The sequence below is a fragment of the Artibeus jamaicensis genome, unplaced genomic scaffold (assembly GCF_021234435.1).
Source record: "Artibeus jamaicensis isolate MK-2021 breed Jamaican fruit bat unplaced genomic scaffold, CSHL_Jam_final contig_1015, whole genome shotgun sequence".
Classification (NCBI taxonomy): domain Eukaryota; kingdom Metazoa; phylum Chordata; class Mammalia; order Chiroptera; family Phyllostomidae; genus Artibeus; species Artibeus jamaicensis.
The window spans coordinates 718682-735984 of record NW_026521194.1 but is presented as its reverse complement, the minus strand read 5'-3'; the positions used below and the strand labels follow the sequence as shown (position 1 = coordinate 735984).

Here is a 17303-nt window from a genome sequence, read left to right as displayed (position 1 = left end):
GGGAAGGAGAATGTTTCCCATTTTTATTTTAAATGTGTGTTTGAAACATACGATATAATGTATTCGATGGCCATTCCAAAAGAAGGAGTTCTCCTCAAGGATACAGAATATACAGAAAGCACACTTCTAAATGTTGAGCTTCTCATTAAGGAAAAAAAAATAGCAACAAGTGTACCACAGGCATCCTGAATTTATGGAAACCGGAACTTGGTCACTTCTAGCAAGTACGATCAATAACATACATTTATTAAAAATAAAAACTTCGATGATAAGGCAGTGTTGAGAAACTAGAGGAAGACTCGATAAAGAGGATCTTCGAAGGACCAGGAAATATGTGACAAATGCTCATCTTCATTAGTCATCGGGGAATGAAAATTAAAACCCAAGTAAATAACTTTACATACCTACTAAAATCAGGAAGACTGACAATGACAAGTGGTGACAAGTGGTGCGGAGCCGTGGAGACCTGCAGACACTGCTGGTGGCACTTACACTGGTACAATGACCACTTTGGACGACACTTTGGTGCCGTCTCCCAGTGTCCGACATAACGTCCCCTAGGACTTGGCGATCTCACTGCAAGGTTTTACTCACATCCAACAGGAGTGCTGGTCAAAAGCACCAACAGCGAACGTACCATTTCCGTAGCAGCCCTATTTGTAACAGCCCCCCAGCCTGGGAACAACCCAAATGTTCACTACAAGGCAACCAGGTAAACAAAGTATGGTGCTCTCATACAAATGGGACACTTTGATGAAGGTGAACACACTACAACTCCATGCAACTCACGGCCGAATGTCACCAAATATCGATCCCAAGTAGCGACTAACGTTACAAGTCAGGGTGAGCGGCACCTTTGGGGGAGGAGTGGCAGGAGGGGGCAGTCCCAACTCGCAGGGTGCTGCTGTGGTTCCCACTGTTGCATGGATCACGGTCACGTGGGTGTGCGAGAATTCGTGGAGCTATTTCCCCTTATGATTTATACATTTTGCTGTGTGTTTCTTTTACTTCAATCATTTTACATTTTAAGTTTAAGAAAAATGAAAGGAAACCCATACAACGTGACCTCGGAGCCTGCAGGAAAGCCCCGGTGACCAGCGACCGCCCCCTGCCCTCGCCCAGTTCTTCCCTTGGTTGAGCTGGTCTCCCAAACCAGTCACGAGATTCATTGCTCTGACCCGTGTTTATAGGCAGCATGTTTTAACTCAACAAACGGTGGGGGCCTACAGCGAGCCAGGCCTGTGGGCGAACCAAGAGGCGAGTAGGAGGCTTGGTAATTCTGGGGGAGTTCCCAGCCCCGGGGGGGGGGGGCAGAACTGCTTGCTAATCCCACAGCCCACTGAACACTCGGCGCGCATCTTCGCATTTCATTGTCCCGGTAACTCGGTCTGTAATCAGGGGCAAGGCCTGTCGTCAAACCCAATCCTGAAGAACTACAGAGCAGATATCTTCCCTGAGCACCCAGGGTGGTGAGATGTCATGTTACCATGGTAACTCCAGCTCTTGCACAGCAGGCAGGCATCGCTAATCCATCAGCATCCTCCCCCCACTGCACCTCTGACAGTCCTGATAGGACAAGGGCCGGCCCACGGGGTGCATTTGCCTGCAATTCTTGAATCACAGGGGATGCTTGTGAAACTTTTGTCCCTCTTCATTTGAAAACATCCTTGGGAAGAGTTATAAGCTATTACTAGTCATTTACCGCTTGGCCGTGAAGGGAGAATTTGAGCATAAATTTGGAGGCGTGAGCAGAGAGCCCAGAGCACACTATCAATGCAAGTCTAGGGCATGAAAGAAAAATGGCCAAGATGCTACAGGAAACTTGCTCATCCCACTATTTTGCTGTGAGTGGAACTAGCCTTGGTGATACAGGTTAAGATGATAAATTAAACCTTCTGGAAACTAGGGGCAAGTGAAAGAGGTGCTGAGATGGTTGGTGGGGATTTCTGCTCACATTCTGTGTGAGTATTCTATGGGGCTTCAATCTCCACTCCTGACCAGCAGCACCCCTGATCCGCTCTCAGCTGAGAACACTGATAAACATGCTTCACCTACGCTCAGCACAACCATTCATCCTTGATTACTGCTGGTCACAGTGACCCGATCCCATCTGTGCGTCGCCTGTATGAGGCTGAGCGAGCGGCCGCTTCCTCCCTCGAGTGAGTTGCCCTGTGCTCTGCTCCCAGAAGGAAAGGCCGTGCTGGGGCCCTGGCTGAATCAGAGCTCTTGTTCAGTCATCACTGGTAGTAAAGAGTGAAGATGTCTCAGCTCACTGTGGGACCCAGCATTGCTGTTGCTTCATTGTGTATACAAAAGGGAAAATTATTCTCAACAAACAGTAAGTTCAAAACGTTTCAGCCTCTTACTGCTTCACTTTAAGTGTGATTTGCCACATTTTGCAGGCTCCGAACTCATAGAACTATAAACTTCTCTAGCCAGAGTGCCTTAGATTAGCAACTCAACATTATTTTCGCTGATACTAAAACTGAAGCAGAAAGAGGGACCCACCCAGAGGGAGACATGATTCAGAAGAGCAGCTTCCTGCCTTCCAACTGCCAGTCCAGAAGGAGCCCCGAGATTGTCTAACCAGGACCAGACATGGTGTGCCCGCACACCCCTCACCCCCGCCCCCACCCACAGGGAGGCACTTTTCAGGCAGTTTAGGAAGTAGAAGAGCTCTCTCTTCGGTGCCCCCAAATGCTCTCCTAATCCTGACTTCTCACCAACCCCCACCTCCACCCTGGTCAAGTTCTCATTCAGGGCACTTCCTTCTGGTTAAGAAAAGAAGCGATTTGCTGATCTTCACCTACCTCTCCCACAGTAAAGTATATTTTAAAAAAAGAAGTCAGGTAGAGCTTTTTACACACATACACACACGCTCACACCATCCCCACCAGAATGTCCGGGTCTACAAGTTAAACATCCAATCAGGTGCTGTCTCTCTGTCTCTCTCTCCCCTTCCCTGTCTCTCTCTCATGCACACACGTCTATTAACTAGTCACTGTGGAAACATTTCTGAAATAGTGGAGGAAGACCTCCAAAAATCTATACCTCCACAAAATAAATGAGAACACTGGCAAAAGCGGTCAAATACATTGTGGTGACTGCGGAAATGAGCCACAGGTATGCAGTCATCTGAGGACCACTCGAGAAAAGCCGGGGATCTCGCGGGAACATTGCACACCGCGGTATTTGACCTTGCCCCGGTCTAAAAGCACCCAGCTATAGCAGCTGTGGAAATCGTCGGCCTAGGAGCCACTACAGGGCAAAAATGGTCTGGAGCTCCCCACCAGCCTGTGCCCAGAGCGCTGCCACTATCTGATCTGTCCAGCAGCATCCTGCAAATCCTTTTTTAAAAAAAATTTTATTCATTTTTAGAGAGAGGAGAAGGGAGGGAGAAAGAGGGAGAGAAACATCAATGCATGGTTGCCTCTCATGTGCCCCCTACTGGGGGCCCAGCTTGCAACCGAGGCATGTGCCCTGACGGGGAATCAAACCAGTGACCCTTTGGTTCACAGGCCAGCATTCAGTCCACTGAGCCACACCAGTCAGGGCAAAGCTCTCTTCTTTTTTTTTTAACTTTTTAAGTATATTTTATTGATTATGAAATTACAGTTGTCCCATTTCCACCCCTTCATTCCCCTCCACCCTGCACACCCTCTCCCGCTCACATTCCCCCTCTTTAGTTCATGTCCATGTGTCTTAAGTTCTTTAGCTTTTACATTTCCCACACTATTCTTGCCCTCCCCCTCTCTATTTTCTCCCCACTGTTTATGCTACTTATTCTTTGTACCTTTCCCCCCCTCTCTCCTCCTCCCACTCCCCTGTTGCTAACCCTCCATGTGATCTTCATTTCTATGGTTCCACTCCTGATCTAGCTGTCATCTTAGATTGCTTTTGTTTTAGGTGTGGTTGTTAATAACTGTGAGTGTGCTGTCCTTTCACTGTTCATCTTTTTTATCTTCTTTTTCTTAGATAAGTCCCTTTAACATTTCATATAAGGGCTTGGTGATGATGAACTCCTTGAATTCGATCTTATCTGAGAAGCACTTTATCTGCCCTTCCATTCTAAATGAAAGCTTTGCTGGATAGAGCAATCTTGGATGTAGGTCTTTGGATTTCATGACTTGGAATAGTTCTTTCCAGCCCCTTCTTGCCTGTAAGGTCTCTTTTGAGAAATCTGCTGAGAGTCTGATGGGAACTCCTTTGTAGGTGACTGTCCCCTTATCTCTTGATGCTTCTAGGATTTTCTCTTTCATTTTAATCTTGGCTAATGTAATGATGATGTGCCTTGGTGTGTTTCTTCTTGGGTCCAACTTCTTTGGGACTCTCTGAGCTTCCTGGATTTCCTGGAAGTCTATTTCCTTTACCATAATGGGGAAGTTCTCTTTTATTATTTGTTCAAATAAGGTTTCCACTTGTGACTGTTCCTCTTCCCCTTCTGGTGCTCCTATAATTCGAATGTTGGAGCATTTAAAGATGTCCTGGAGGTTTCTAAGCCTCTCCTCATTTTTTTGAATTCTTTCTTCATTCTTTTCTGTTTGGTTGTTTCTTTCTTCCTTCTGGTCCACTCCATTGATTTGAGTCCCAGATTTCTTGCCATCACTATTGGTTCCCTGTGCATTTCCCTTCATTTCACTTAGTGAAGCCTTCATTTTTTCATCTAATTTGCAACCAAATTCAACCAATTCTGTGAGCATCCTGATCACCAATGCTTTGAACTGTGCATCTAATAGGTTGGCTATCTCTTGGTCTCTTAGTTGTATTATTTTGGAGCTTTGATCTGTTCTTCTGTTTTGGCCCTTTTCTTTTTTGTCTTTGTTCAGCCTGTTACATACTAAAGGGCAAAACCCTAGGTGTTCACCAGGGCAGGGCAACCCAATCACTGGGTTGTGACACTGTATGTGGGGAGGGGTTCAAGAGGGAACAGTGGTGCTTGCTCTGCTCTCTGTTGGACCTCAGTCCCTTCCACCACTTCCCGCAAGCAAACTGGGCCTTTCTGGTGCTGGTTCCTCAGGGGGTGGGCTTGTGTGCGTTCTAGGACTCTGCAGTCCTCTCCAAAGAACTCTCTTGTGAAGCTGGGAGTCTCTCCTGGCACCTCAACCCCCTCAGATGTTTTCAATTAGCGTTTTGAGGCTTTACTTCCCAGTGCTGGGACCCTGGGTTGCAAGGTCTGTCTCACTCCCGTTATCTGCGCACAAATGTGGGACCACCGGGTCAGCCAGCCACCTTGCATGCGGTGCCTCGATTCACAATCGCTGCCTCGCCGGGTCTGCCCATTGCCATCCCGCGCCTGGGGTCCACCCAGGGTCTGCCCCCTGCAGTCTTGTGTGCCCACGGTGCCTTGTGCACCTGGTGTCACCACATCTTGTGCCTCGACTCCTCTCTGCTCGGCTGCCCGACTCCACCCCACCTACTGGTCTGGATGAATGTGTCTATGTCAGTTCCTTGGCTGTCTGACTTCCATACAGTTCAATTTTCTGTCAGTTATGATTATTTTGTTTCTAAATTATTATTGTCCTTATTTTGGTTGTGCAAGGAGGCACAGTGTGCCTACCTACACCTCCATCTTGGCTGGAAGTCCAAAGCTCTCTTCTTAACATGCTTCTTATAGAACCTGACTCGGAGCTCACTTCGTTCAAACAACCCCATTCCTAAGGCATTTGTAAACAAACGAACATAAAACAACACCTGCCGACTGTTTGAAATTGCATCCACCTGAGACGGTGAGTGATGTGACTTGGGACCAACCAAGGCACCATCAAAGGAAATGCTGTGGATGCCGTGTACAGGGGGCTCGGGAAAGCTCCGGCGTGTTCCCTGTGCAGGGCTGTGCACGTGCCCAGGGAAGATCCCAAAAGGCCCCGATCTTTCATTTCATCTCTAGCTGACCCTGAGGCTGTGCGCAAGCCCAAGTGAAGGCTCAGGCAGAGGTGTGAACAGCCGGTGAAGCGCTGGAGGCGGGGCCCAACAGACGCAGACGCAGACACAGGGACCCCCGGCCAAGACTCCACACTCGCTGTTTCGTGCCTTTAAAGAATCAACGTCCAATCGTTAGCTGTCCATCAAACTAGCCAAGCACAGACTTCAGGGGCCACATGATAAAAGATATATGCATTATTCAAAATTAGCCCAAAAAAGCCACTAAACAAACACCAACAGCAGCAACAACTAACAACCATGGGGAGGGGAAACAGGATTTCCAGAATCGCTACACTCTGTTATCACAGATACCCAGTTTCCACCGGAAACATTACAAGACACGCGTAGAAACAAAAGTATGTTTTCTACATGGGGGGAGTGGTCATAGAAACCTAGACGAAGATTTTTTTTTTTTTGGACTTCCTAAACAAAGATTTTAAAAGATCTGTAACATAATACTCATACATTCAAAGAATTAAAGGAAACTGTAGAAAACTTTTAAAAAGGCATGATATCGTTTCAACAAACAGGGGTTATCAGACGTGTGACAGTAAGTCAAGAATAAAGATCTTGTGTGAGTAGCCCAGCCTGCCACCTCAGGACACTAGAAAAAGAACGGTCCAGAGGAAAAGCAGGCAGAAGGAAGGAAATAGTACCGCTTAGAATGGAAAGAATAGTGGCTGTGTTATCTCTGGGAAAGTGATCCCCTGTGAGGAGACGGCCCTCTCCGCAGCAGCCTGCCAGGGCGTGGAGAGGGGATTTCTGAGCCAAGAGTCTGAGGTGTTAGGTTTCCGCAGAGGTGCACTGTTGCAAAGGCACCTGGGCAAGCGACCGGACTGGCAGGTAATAGGAGATAAACACCCCTGCTGTGCATTTCCTGTTCCCAGAGGCAAGGCCCAGACTCCCAGCTTTGATAGCTCTGAGGGTCACGCCTCGATTGTTCTGCCTGTGTCCTCCCGACCCCCATCCCCACTCACTGCTACTTTTGCTCGTGATACGGGACGCTTTCCCACCCTCTGCAGAAGCATCCAGCAACTGGCTGGATCAGCAGGGACAAGGAGAGAAAAGACCACGGGCAGAGAGAACTCTGGACTGGCGGTGAACACCCAGAAAGGAGGGAGAGGCAGGCGGCATCATGTCTCCGGTTCTGCACACTACCTATGTGAGGAGTCCCAGCCTCCAAAAGTCCGCTCTCCATACTCAGCGCCTGGGAGCATGACCCCTAATCCGTCTGAACCAACGGAAAACAAGTATCTGTACGATTTACTGCCCAGGGACAAGGCCTAAAGTGGGATACGGACGGATGGAAACATCGAGCTGAAAGAAATGGACTGAGAGATAACATCTACCACATGCTCAATATTAATTAACACGATGACGCAGTAGTCAAGAAAGTGAACACAATCTCGGGCTCCATGGACTCAGATGGACTGTCTACAAGAGAGAGAGCACCTCACTCTGGTCTTTGTTGACCAGAGCCCACACTCCTAATTGCTTCAGTCTAATCAGGACCATTTGAAGAGGGACAGGTGACAAGATGTCAGGTACTGGAGGGAGATTCAGTAACACTGGCATTGTCAAAGGAGTAGGGTGGACAGGTCACTGGGAGTTTAAGAAAGTGTAGGAGGGGTAGCTAGAGAAGAAAGCTACTGGCCAGGGGAAGCCAGAGGTGGAAAGGAGACTGCATTCCACATTTTTGAACAGCCGCACGGTGGAAAAAGGGTTAGATGTTATCTAGAATGACTGATGACAAAAGACTGTACCAGAATAAAGTCCGCAGAGGAAAGGAGGCAGATTGAGACTCTACACCACGGCGAGCTTTTATACCTAGAAATAGCCTCCCCCTTTTGGTATAATTTAGGCTCGACCTTAATTAAAGGCCAGTTAGATCAAAACAAAACAATGTTTGCTATCCCCCTGGGTAGTAACTTCAGAAAGACTTCTATGAAATTACTGATAATAACCTCAGGGGATAAAAAAACTAAGGAGCAAAGATTTCTATTAAATGTTTTTGGTCAGCTGGATTTAAAAAGTCAGCTGTGGAAATGAAATATAAAATGCTTTTCCGGCAAACTTTCCTAAGAAGATGGGAAAAAACTTTTAATAATCAGAGCTGTTAGAGGGCCGCTTGGGAAACAGAAGGGGTCTTGGCTCTGCCACTTACCAGCCACATGATCAGGTGCCTGAACTTTCTTGACTTCTTTCTCCTCCAGAAACACGAGAAAGCCAGACCAGACGATAGCAAGACCTTCCCTAGCTCTGGATGGTAAGCTTCAAAACAAGTTACTGAACCAAGGCCTCCTCCACACACTTTCCGCATCCATTCAGCAGTTAAGCTGGACCACTGCCATGCTATCAATCAGAGAAATATTTCAAGAGAACAGCTAAACCAGGATAAAAGGAAATTCTATATGCAAATTTTGAATAGATGTCACTCAAAAACGAAGCAAAACCCAGTCAGCCAGCTAATGACACTAACTTGAAACCATTGTAGGTAAGCAAACCCTTTAATTGGATAACCTTTTTTAAAGCTGTATGTGATTCATAGCACACTTTGTCACCACCTGCACAGAGGAGGTGACAAAAGGCCTCTGCATATTTAAATGTTCTTAAAATATTAAGCACCTCCTAGAGGCAGTGGAAGTGATACATTTATCCGGTGTCATTCTCTCCAGGTAGCACTTGTGTCTGTCGTCATGCTCTGCAAATACGAGGTCAGTGACCTTTTAACCAAGGAGGATCACAGGTCACCACTTCCTCTCACTTGCCTGGGCTGCTGCCTGGGTCCAGTTGGAAGTAGGAGGTGGGTGGTTAGGAGACTGGACAAGGCCTGAGGCCTGCCACGTCCAATTCTGTGTGGAGCTGAGTGAAGGGAATGGAGCAGGGGCTCTGACCCTCAATTTTTTCTAGTTAACCTCAAAATATTCTTTATTTTCCTTTTCTCAGTTTTCAATAAACCCTTCAGTAAGGCTTTGGCTCTTTTTACTGGTAGGAAAAATACAGAACACATTCATTTTCAAACTTAGAGCCACCCCAATTTCTTTAGGTCAAATAAATCCAATGCCTCAATGGCTCTGATAAACCCGGCAATATTTCTGTTCCATTCAGGTAACAGACCCTGAACTCTGTGTTTCTGTGCCTGTGAATTGCTTTCTGTCCCTGTTGTTCTTTTACACACACATACACATGCATGCATGTGCACACGTGTGCATGCTCTCATGTGCACACACATGCATCCATGCACAGAGTAAGGACCCAATACATATGGCTACCTTCTTACCTCAGGATATCTGATGCCACTTACAGCTGGGGAACACGAGCAAACCACATTAAGTCTTCAAACCTCAGTCTTCTTATTTATGAAACAGGGATCGAAGTCCAGCTAAGTAATGTTTTACCTTTCTCTTCTTACCTTGTAAGAAGTTCTGCTCGTAAGTTCGGTCAAGTTTTGATTTGTTACTCACTACAATTGGATGGATATAAAATCTGAACACTTCCCAAAGCTGCAACATATGATCGCTGTTTCTCAACCAGGGGATAACACCGTGATATTTGAACGTGTGAGACGGCCTTTTGAATTGTCGCGATGACTAGAGGGAGCCACTGACAGTGAAGCCAGGAGCCAGGGAAGCTGTGTGCTTTACAACGTCCTCTACCAGGAACAGCGTGCCAACCACAATGCCATGTACCTTCATCAAGAAGCACTGAAAGACATTTCAAAGACTCACACCCAAGAGTGTAAGAATAGTAACAAGGAAACATACTCCTGGAGATGACATGCCCCTAGAGAGGAGCTGGTGAGGTTGGGTGTCACGACCAGCCAGACAGAAAGGCAGGGCTCTCTTCCTCCCCCACCACATGTGTTGATGAAGCCCCTTACACAGCTCTGCCCAAGTTAGTGCCATGCCTGGATTCTGAGAGCTGGATATTCCGTGTCACTGAAGTGCCATCAGGTCACACTTTGGGAATAGAAATGACTGGGTGAGCAGGTCTTAACTGAGGCCCAACTCCCCTCGAGAGGAGAACACTAAAACACAGCACACTGGGCTTCCTTCCATCACTGCATTTTAGAGAACTGTTTCAAGCCTGCTTCTCTATGGCAACCAACCATGTAACAGTCAATGCAAACACACCTGTCCCTTCAGCAATCTCAGCCTGTTTTCTGCCTTAGTATTCCTCAGCACAATTTTCTTAATAATATATAAATTCTTAATACAATGTCCCTAATGAATGCTTCTTAGTTACATAGAGAACATTAAAATCTATTCCCGAAACCTGAATTGCCAGAGAGGGTGCAGTCATCCATGAGGGCCTGGGAAGCCACAACAGGGTACTTGAGATACAAACACCTTAGGTGTCCATCAAGACTGCCTAAGTCCTAAGGCCAATTCTTAGAGACCTAACATGCATTTGGGGTAACTGGGGGCTGCTCAGCTCAGAGTTCCTTGCATAAGCAGGATGATGTCATTTCAGACCCCAGCATTGCCCTTCCTGTCCTCAGTAAAGTGGAAAGAATGGGAACACAGACCAGATAACCTTGACGTTACTAACCTGGCTGAGGACATGAGGAAGGAATGTTGCAGGCCCCACGATAAGCACAAGAGTTAAAATTAAATGGACATGCATTCGCCACCCCCCACCCCCGCAGCAAATGCACTGGTCTCAAGAAAGTCTGAAAAGACACTGTGCTTTCTGTAGGACCTGACCCAATACCTGCCATTAACAGGTAAAACTTCTGTACAACCCATTCACATGCCAGTGTCAAATGACAACTGCATCAACCAAAAACGCAATGCCAGCCAGCCCTCACATGCAAATTGGCAACACAGACATCACCGCACTGACCAACGTCCCGTGCATGCGTCTTGTGTGGGCTTGTGTCTAGTAGCACTTGTCACCTGTGACTTAGTCACCTTACAGACTAAGAGATTTATCAAGGGAAAAATGTGGTTTTATCCTTAGTTATACCAACACAATAGGTAAGAATGTGTGTGTGTTTGCCTGGGCATATACAGGTGTGGTGGGTATCTGTACACATGTATGTATCATTTCACTTAAAAAAAACCCTACTCCCCAAAACTACCTCAATGATGTCTTTATTTCTTTTTAAAGATTTTATTTATTTAATTTAGAGGAGGAGAGATAGAGAGGGAAAGAAAAATCAATGTGTGGTTGTCTCTCACATGCCCCCTTACTGGGGACCTGGCCTGCAACCCAGGCATGTGCCCTAACTGGGAATCAAACCAGCAGCCTTTTGGTTTGCAGGCCCGTGCTCAATCCACTGAGCTATATCAGCCAGGGCTAATCATGCCTTGAAAAAAAAAGAAAGAAAAACCCAACTCTCTTTCCTAATCAATTCCACTTCTTGTTCCGGTGAAACAGGCTGCTTTGAGAGCTGAGGTTCTGTTCTGCATTAACAGGGACAGCTACCTCCCAACCGCAAAGGCACCACTTCATGGGACTCTCTTACAACCAAGTGTAAGTCTCTCTCCACCAGCAAGCAAACCTTAGGGTCATTTCTCTGACTCTATTTGTCTCCCATAACTTTCCCCACTACCTACCTCCAAAATAGGCTCACATTACTGTTACTTACCAAAAGAGGAAGCTTTCCAAAAGCCACCCATACAAGCATACCACTGCTCAGCACCCACTAGTTGTGCATAATTTAATAAAATTGACCATGTAGGATAATGCTGTTTATTAAAAATATATTCAGGGGGAAGTCAGTGCATTTATGCAATTTTACATACACATCTGTAGTTTGAGGTTCCATTATTCCAACAGTTCATATAAATCACTGTTTCAGGTAAGAGAAAAAAAATGTTTTACACAGGAGATCAGCAATTTCTTATAGGTTTGGTCATATGAGTAGGCTTGTTGTAAAAATAAAAACACCTCTTCTATTATTAAAGAATGTTCCCTTTATGCAGGTAAGTCTTTAGAGTTAAGAACTTTTTCTTGCATAAGAACTAACTTGAAATTCTTGGAAAACAGCCAATCCTCCATTTTCTAGAAATATAAATGCTATACTTTGTTTGGAATTTTTCTCTTTTGAGGTAACGAAGGAAGCATTTTTCAGTGATTTGTTTACTAGATTATCCTTGACCATGTATGCCAGCTTCTGCCACGGCAAACCTGACTTGTACAAAAGCAGTTCTCAGAGAATTAGAAATACAGAGTATGACATTTCCAAACAATATTATTACAGTGAGGAAAATGGGTCAAAAAATCCAAAGACTAAGATAAATGAATTAAAAGTTCGATCATCTTTGCTACAGGAAAATGGACAACAGCATTCAGAATACCCCAAAAGATGTGGTTTCTGAATGCACTGATAGGTCTTTCTCCTTTCTCAATCACATTTTCTTGGAAAATCAGTGACATTGCCATTTCCTGAGTTCATACTCACTGACAAGCATCAGGAGCATGGCCTCAAAACCCAACGAAGCAGAGGGCAGACAGACCTTCAATTTGCTGGCAATAATCCCGTGTGTGGCTAAACCAGGACTTGAGTCTAAATTCTTGGATGCAGAAGTTGGGACGCTATCCCTCAGCCTTATGGCCTTTATGCACAAGCCGCTGGAGGGAAATTCAGGAAGTGACTGGTCACAGCCTTTTTGGGGATGTACTAAACATGTGTCATATGCAGGAAATAGGGACTTTGAGTACTACTTCTTTATAAACTGCAAAGGTGAGAGGAAGTTCTCTATCACTATAAACACAGGGAACCAGAGCTGAAGAACAGGGAGAAATCTGTATCCTTACAAGTGGCTGTGTGAAAGGTTTCTTCTGGATTTGGCTAAGGGATCTAGAACTTTCTCCCTATCTGTCCCCCATTAACTACCTAGAGTTTACTACTCACTTGGAGCCGGGGAGGAGTACTAGGAGGAGGGGAGTACACGTAACTACCTCTCCCTTCCTTCTTAAAACCAAGTTAAAATTATGTTCTCATACACAAAGCAGATCATACCAGTAACTGCTGAATGATACCACCACATACTTGGTGTTAGATAACATCTGACAACAAAACCTCAAGTCACTATGCAATTGTCTAAGTGTGTAAAGCATATTTAGAAATTAGTGCTTGTTGATAAGATTATTGAGCAAATAAATTTAAGGCATAACTGGAGTAACAGCAAATGAAGTTAATACTTTTTCCCTACAACGCAGTATTAAGGCCTCTGCCAAGAGAGATTGCTTTAAAAATGGGGAGCATCTTCCTGCCCCTAACTAACAGAAGGCTGCTGAGGAAGCTGTAGGCTAAAGACTGAAAGCATTTAAACAGGTGATTACTAACTCTGAAACCCTCAAGCTCCAGAATGGGATTCAAAACCATCACATGTACTCATTGGACACCGAAATCAATGAGACCAAATCTGCTAGGGCCATAATATGGATGAAATGTCTAACACAGTATTTTAATATGAAACATTACTTCGTTTATACACATCTAAATTTTAACAGTAGAACCCTGTAAAAAAATGAGGAACAAAAGGCTTTGTTCATGCAAAAATTGTTGTGCTTGGTTTGAAAAATGTATTAGAATAGTTGAAACAAATTGGCTCATTCTTTAACCCTAATTCTGCCTCATTAAATTGTGCAGCTCCTATGTGGTTAGAGCTGCAGCTATGCCCTCCCCTTCCTCGGTCTCCAGGTACAGCTGCCCTCACTTGTCAGAGCCTCTTCAGGGACCAGGGAGGCAGGACCCCAAGCTCTTCGTACAGATCCTCACACTCAACAGGGTCACTGCGTAGGTTCACTGCGAAGGACGTGCCCTGTGGGGATGAGCACCCATTGTGGGGATGCTCCACGTAAGGCCATTTAAGTGAAAAACGACAGTCATTGAAATAAAACAAGCCACTCCATTTCTTTTTGGTGGTGGGATGGAGAACAAAGGGGATGCTACATCAATCAAATAAGACTTTGGAACAGTCAGTAAAACAAAATAAAATTAATTTCTTGAAGGTCAATTAAAAAAAGAGCTCACCTCTCATTTAAAAAATATATTATGGAAATTCTCTCAAATCTATGCAACAAGGCTTAATTTTGAACCTTAGGAAGGAATTGATCTCCTATTTTCTCTCCACATTTTTGTTCAAGTTGCTAAAATTCTTTGAATAGCAAAATCAGCCATGATGCAGAATCATAGATGTAATGATTGACTTGCGTCAAAATACATCTACACATATTATGCATACAGCACAGAACTATGAAGGAAAAGATGAAGGAAACATTATTTATCTTCAGGTAGAAACCTTAACCTGAAGGATCAGTGCAGATGTGAGAAGCCAGCACATAAAACTACTGGACAGAGCACTGTCTACAGGTGTGCTTCATCTGTGCGCAGACAGACTGAACTGCTTGTCCCGAGTTAGCGCTGGAAGGCAGGGAAGAGGAGAGCGGAAAACAGACTATGAAAACTTAAAACAAGAACACTGGAGGAAAAAAAATCCTTTTTACTCCAACAGGGAATGAAAATTGCTCATTTTTCTTTAAAACTTTACATCAAGTCAAAATGCTCTGGCCATAAAATAATACATACCAGCCAGCCCAGGCGGTAGACTTTGTAACCCACACAAGAGAAATGAGTAAATGAGCTTTCCTTGCCCCAGGGACTGTAGTTGCTGGAATCACCATGTAAACATTCCTAGTGCGTCAATGGTAGAAAACCAGTAATATCCTACAACTATGCTAAAACTAGGCTCTACAAAAAGTCCACTCAGTATGGAGGCTGAATTATATTGACAATATGTGTCAATTCATTGACTTTTAAATTATATTTTAATTCAATTGAACAAAGAACAATGAGGCCCACGACTAATGAAAATGTTACAACTGAATGTCATATACAAAAGAACTGTGAGCTGCACAGGTAATACATGAATGGGGAGAGAAAATTAGAGGGAAGTGGAAAGTACACCCAGCTAACCTACTAAACTGTAGTTGTCAAATATGCATGAGCTTTAATTTTTGTACTTATGTACAAGAGTTGTCTTTGGAGGAAACAAAACTGCAGACTTAGCTAGATGGATACACACAGCCCAGAATTAAACTGCACAGCGACATTTATTGTTTCAGCCTGGAAAAACATCCCTTTTTTAAATTTCACACAGCAAAGCAAGTTAAAAACTTCACTCATCAAATAAATGATAATTTAAACAAGAACTTGCTAAAGAAACCTCATCACAACAATGTTTTAGGGCCTGATCACTTTAAGTCCATGGGGCCATTAATGAATATCAACCAAGAGTCTCTTTTATGACCTGCAAGCCGTTTTTCCTACAACAAGAAGGTGTAACATGTTTGCTTGACTCAGGTGATACATTTAGAAAAGAAATCATGATTTTTTTCTTTTGCTGTAACAGGCAGACAATGCATTTCTCGGTGTGATCAGGAAAGATGGAATGACTGTTGCCCTTCTCTCGCTGCTATCAACAGTTTTTCCCGCATTATCTCAAGGCTTGAATAGTCCGGCAACTTAAGATAGTTCACACAAGTCATTACGGAGGGCAAGAAGTCATCTGGGTTTTCTGTCGATTCGAATGTCTTCCGGACAATCGTCAAGGGTGGGTTCAAACTCCGGAAGCCTGATTGAAAGGGAAGAGAGACCAAGGCACTCAGTAAGTGCACAGGATGCACGCAGCTCAGAGAACATTTACTCATGAGAGGAATCAAGCTGGAATGACAGGGACACCTTTTTTATGCCACTCTTATCAGAAAACACTACACTGTTTTGCTGTACAGTATTACTGCACACAGGAGGTCCTGTTTCTCCCTAATTAAATCTACATATTCAATACACATTTATTTGGTGCACAGCACCTGGTATTGCTTTATTTACCATAAAAAGTCACTGTATGACATGGAGGTAAACAGCTCCCTACGCCTTCTGACTGTTAAGATACAGTACCATTTCATACATCAGGATTCACCTTTGACAACTCAGACTTCAGAATGCCTTCTCATCTAAGAGTTCACGACGTATAAATGACTAAGAATTTGAATTTTACCTAGAAAAGCAGCTCTACTTGTGTATTAGTCATCCTACTTCACTGTATTTAAGGTAATTCCTGAATTTCCCTACCAGTGATATCTCTTAATATATTAACAAATATAAAATTTAGCAATGTCGTAATACTGGAATAACTAAGAGGCACTCCGAATCACAAAGGTACTGAAGTTTCATAAACAGACACGCATACCCACAGCTGGAATAGATGCCAAGTATCAACAGTGTACCCACCTCCAACCGGCAATCTTGGGCTACCTGTCACAAACTGCAGAAATAACCTCTGCTGCTCATTATCAAAACTACTGAGAATCTCAAACAAAAACTTCACAGCCCGACTGCAACAGAAATACAGAAATAAATATATTACTTCATCATATTAAAATATATTTTAAAATCACATTGCCAACTCTCACAATTAACTAGGAACTGTCAAATTTAAGTATGACTACATATGAATTCACATTATGATGAACTCTGACATCAAATTTGCTTCTGCTGTGATAGGTAGAATTCAAATGGAATGATTATTTTTGTAATAAATAAGACTTAAAAAAAAATCTATATATAGGAACAAGTAATGGGTCTCTCCCCCAACCTCCCACATATTTTCACAGAAATACTTGAAAAAGAACCTTTGGTTCCTAAAGTGCAGTCTTGAGAAAAATCAAGGCCAAAATATTGTAAAGCCTCCTGTACTATGCAAAAAAATTAAAAAATAACCCTCTATTATTTATAATACATGAGGTCTGTACCGGAAAGATCCAACCACTGTTAATGAAAACAGTTTGTGTGACATTGACATGACCTGGCAGCCAAGGAGAGTGGACTGGAATGCACATGCTTGAACAATGACTTCACTGTACTAGTCAGCGGGGGCAACAGATGCTGTCGCAGGGACACGTGTGCTGTGAGGTTTGACATATTCAAAATGACTGAGTGGAACAACAAATCTCCACCAAATTTTACATTAAAGCTTGAACATCTCTCCACGGAATCTATCTGGATGATTCAGGAGGCTGCAGCTATGGGGCAACTGGTGTTTGGCAGCTTCATCACAACAATATGCCCACTCATGCATCACATCTTGTGCAGAGTTTTTTGGTGAAACATCAAATCACCCAAGTGACTCAGCCCCAGTACAGCTCAGATTTGGCGCCCTGCAACTTCTGGCTTTTTCCGAAATTAAAGTCAACTTTGAAAGGAAGAGATTTCAGACCATCAATGAGATTCAGGAAAATATGACAGGGCAGCTGATGGTGACTGGGAGAACTGTGTGAGGTCCCAAGGTGCCTATTTTCAAGGGGATGGAGGTGTCATTGTCCTATGTACAATGTTTCGTGTATCTTCTTCAATAAATGCCTCTATTTTT

The 17303-nt window shown here is 44.1% G+C and overlaps 1 protein-coding gene across 18 annotated transcripts in view; it reads right to left on the bottom strand.

Moving 5' to 3' along the window:
- Positions 1 to 14969: 14969 nt before the first annotated feature.
- The window catches only part of TRIP12 (thyroid hormone receptor interactor 12), a 140317-nt gene continuing 137983 nt past the window's right edge, over positions 14970 to 17303 (bottom strand). For all 18 annotated transcript variants that reach the window (XM_037135467.2, XM_037135466.2, XM_037135473.2 and 15 more), the window contains 2 exons: positions 16166 to 16269; positions 14970 to 15509 (listed from right to left, as the gene is read on the bottom strand). In XM_037135467.2, the coding sequence (XP_036991362.2) occupies positions 15313 to 15509; positions 16166 to 16269 (301 nt within the window). In that variant the 3' untranslated portion in view covers positions 14970 to 15312. The remainder of the gene's footprint in view (positions 15510 to 16165; positions 16270 to 17303) is intronic.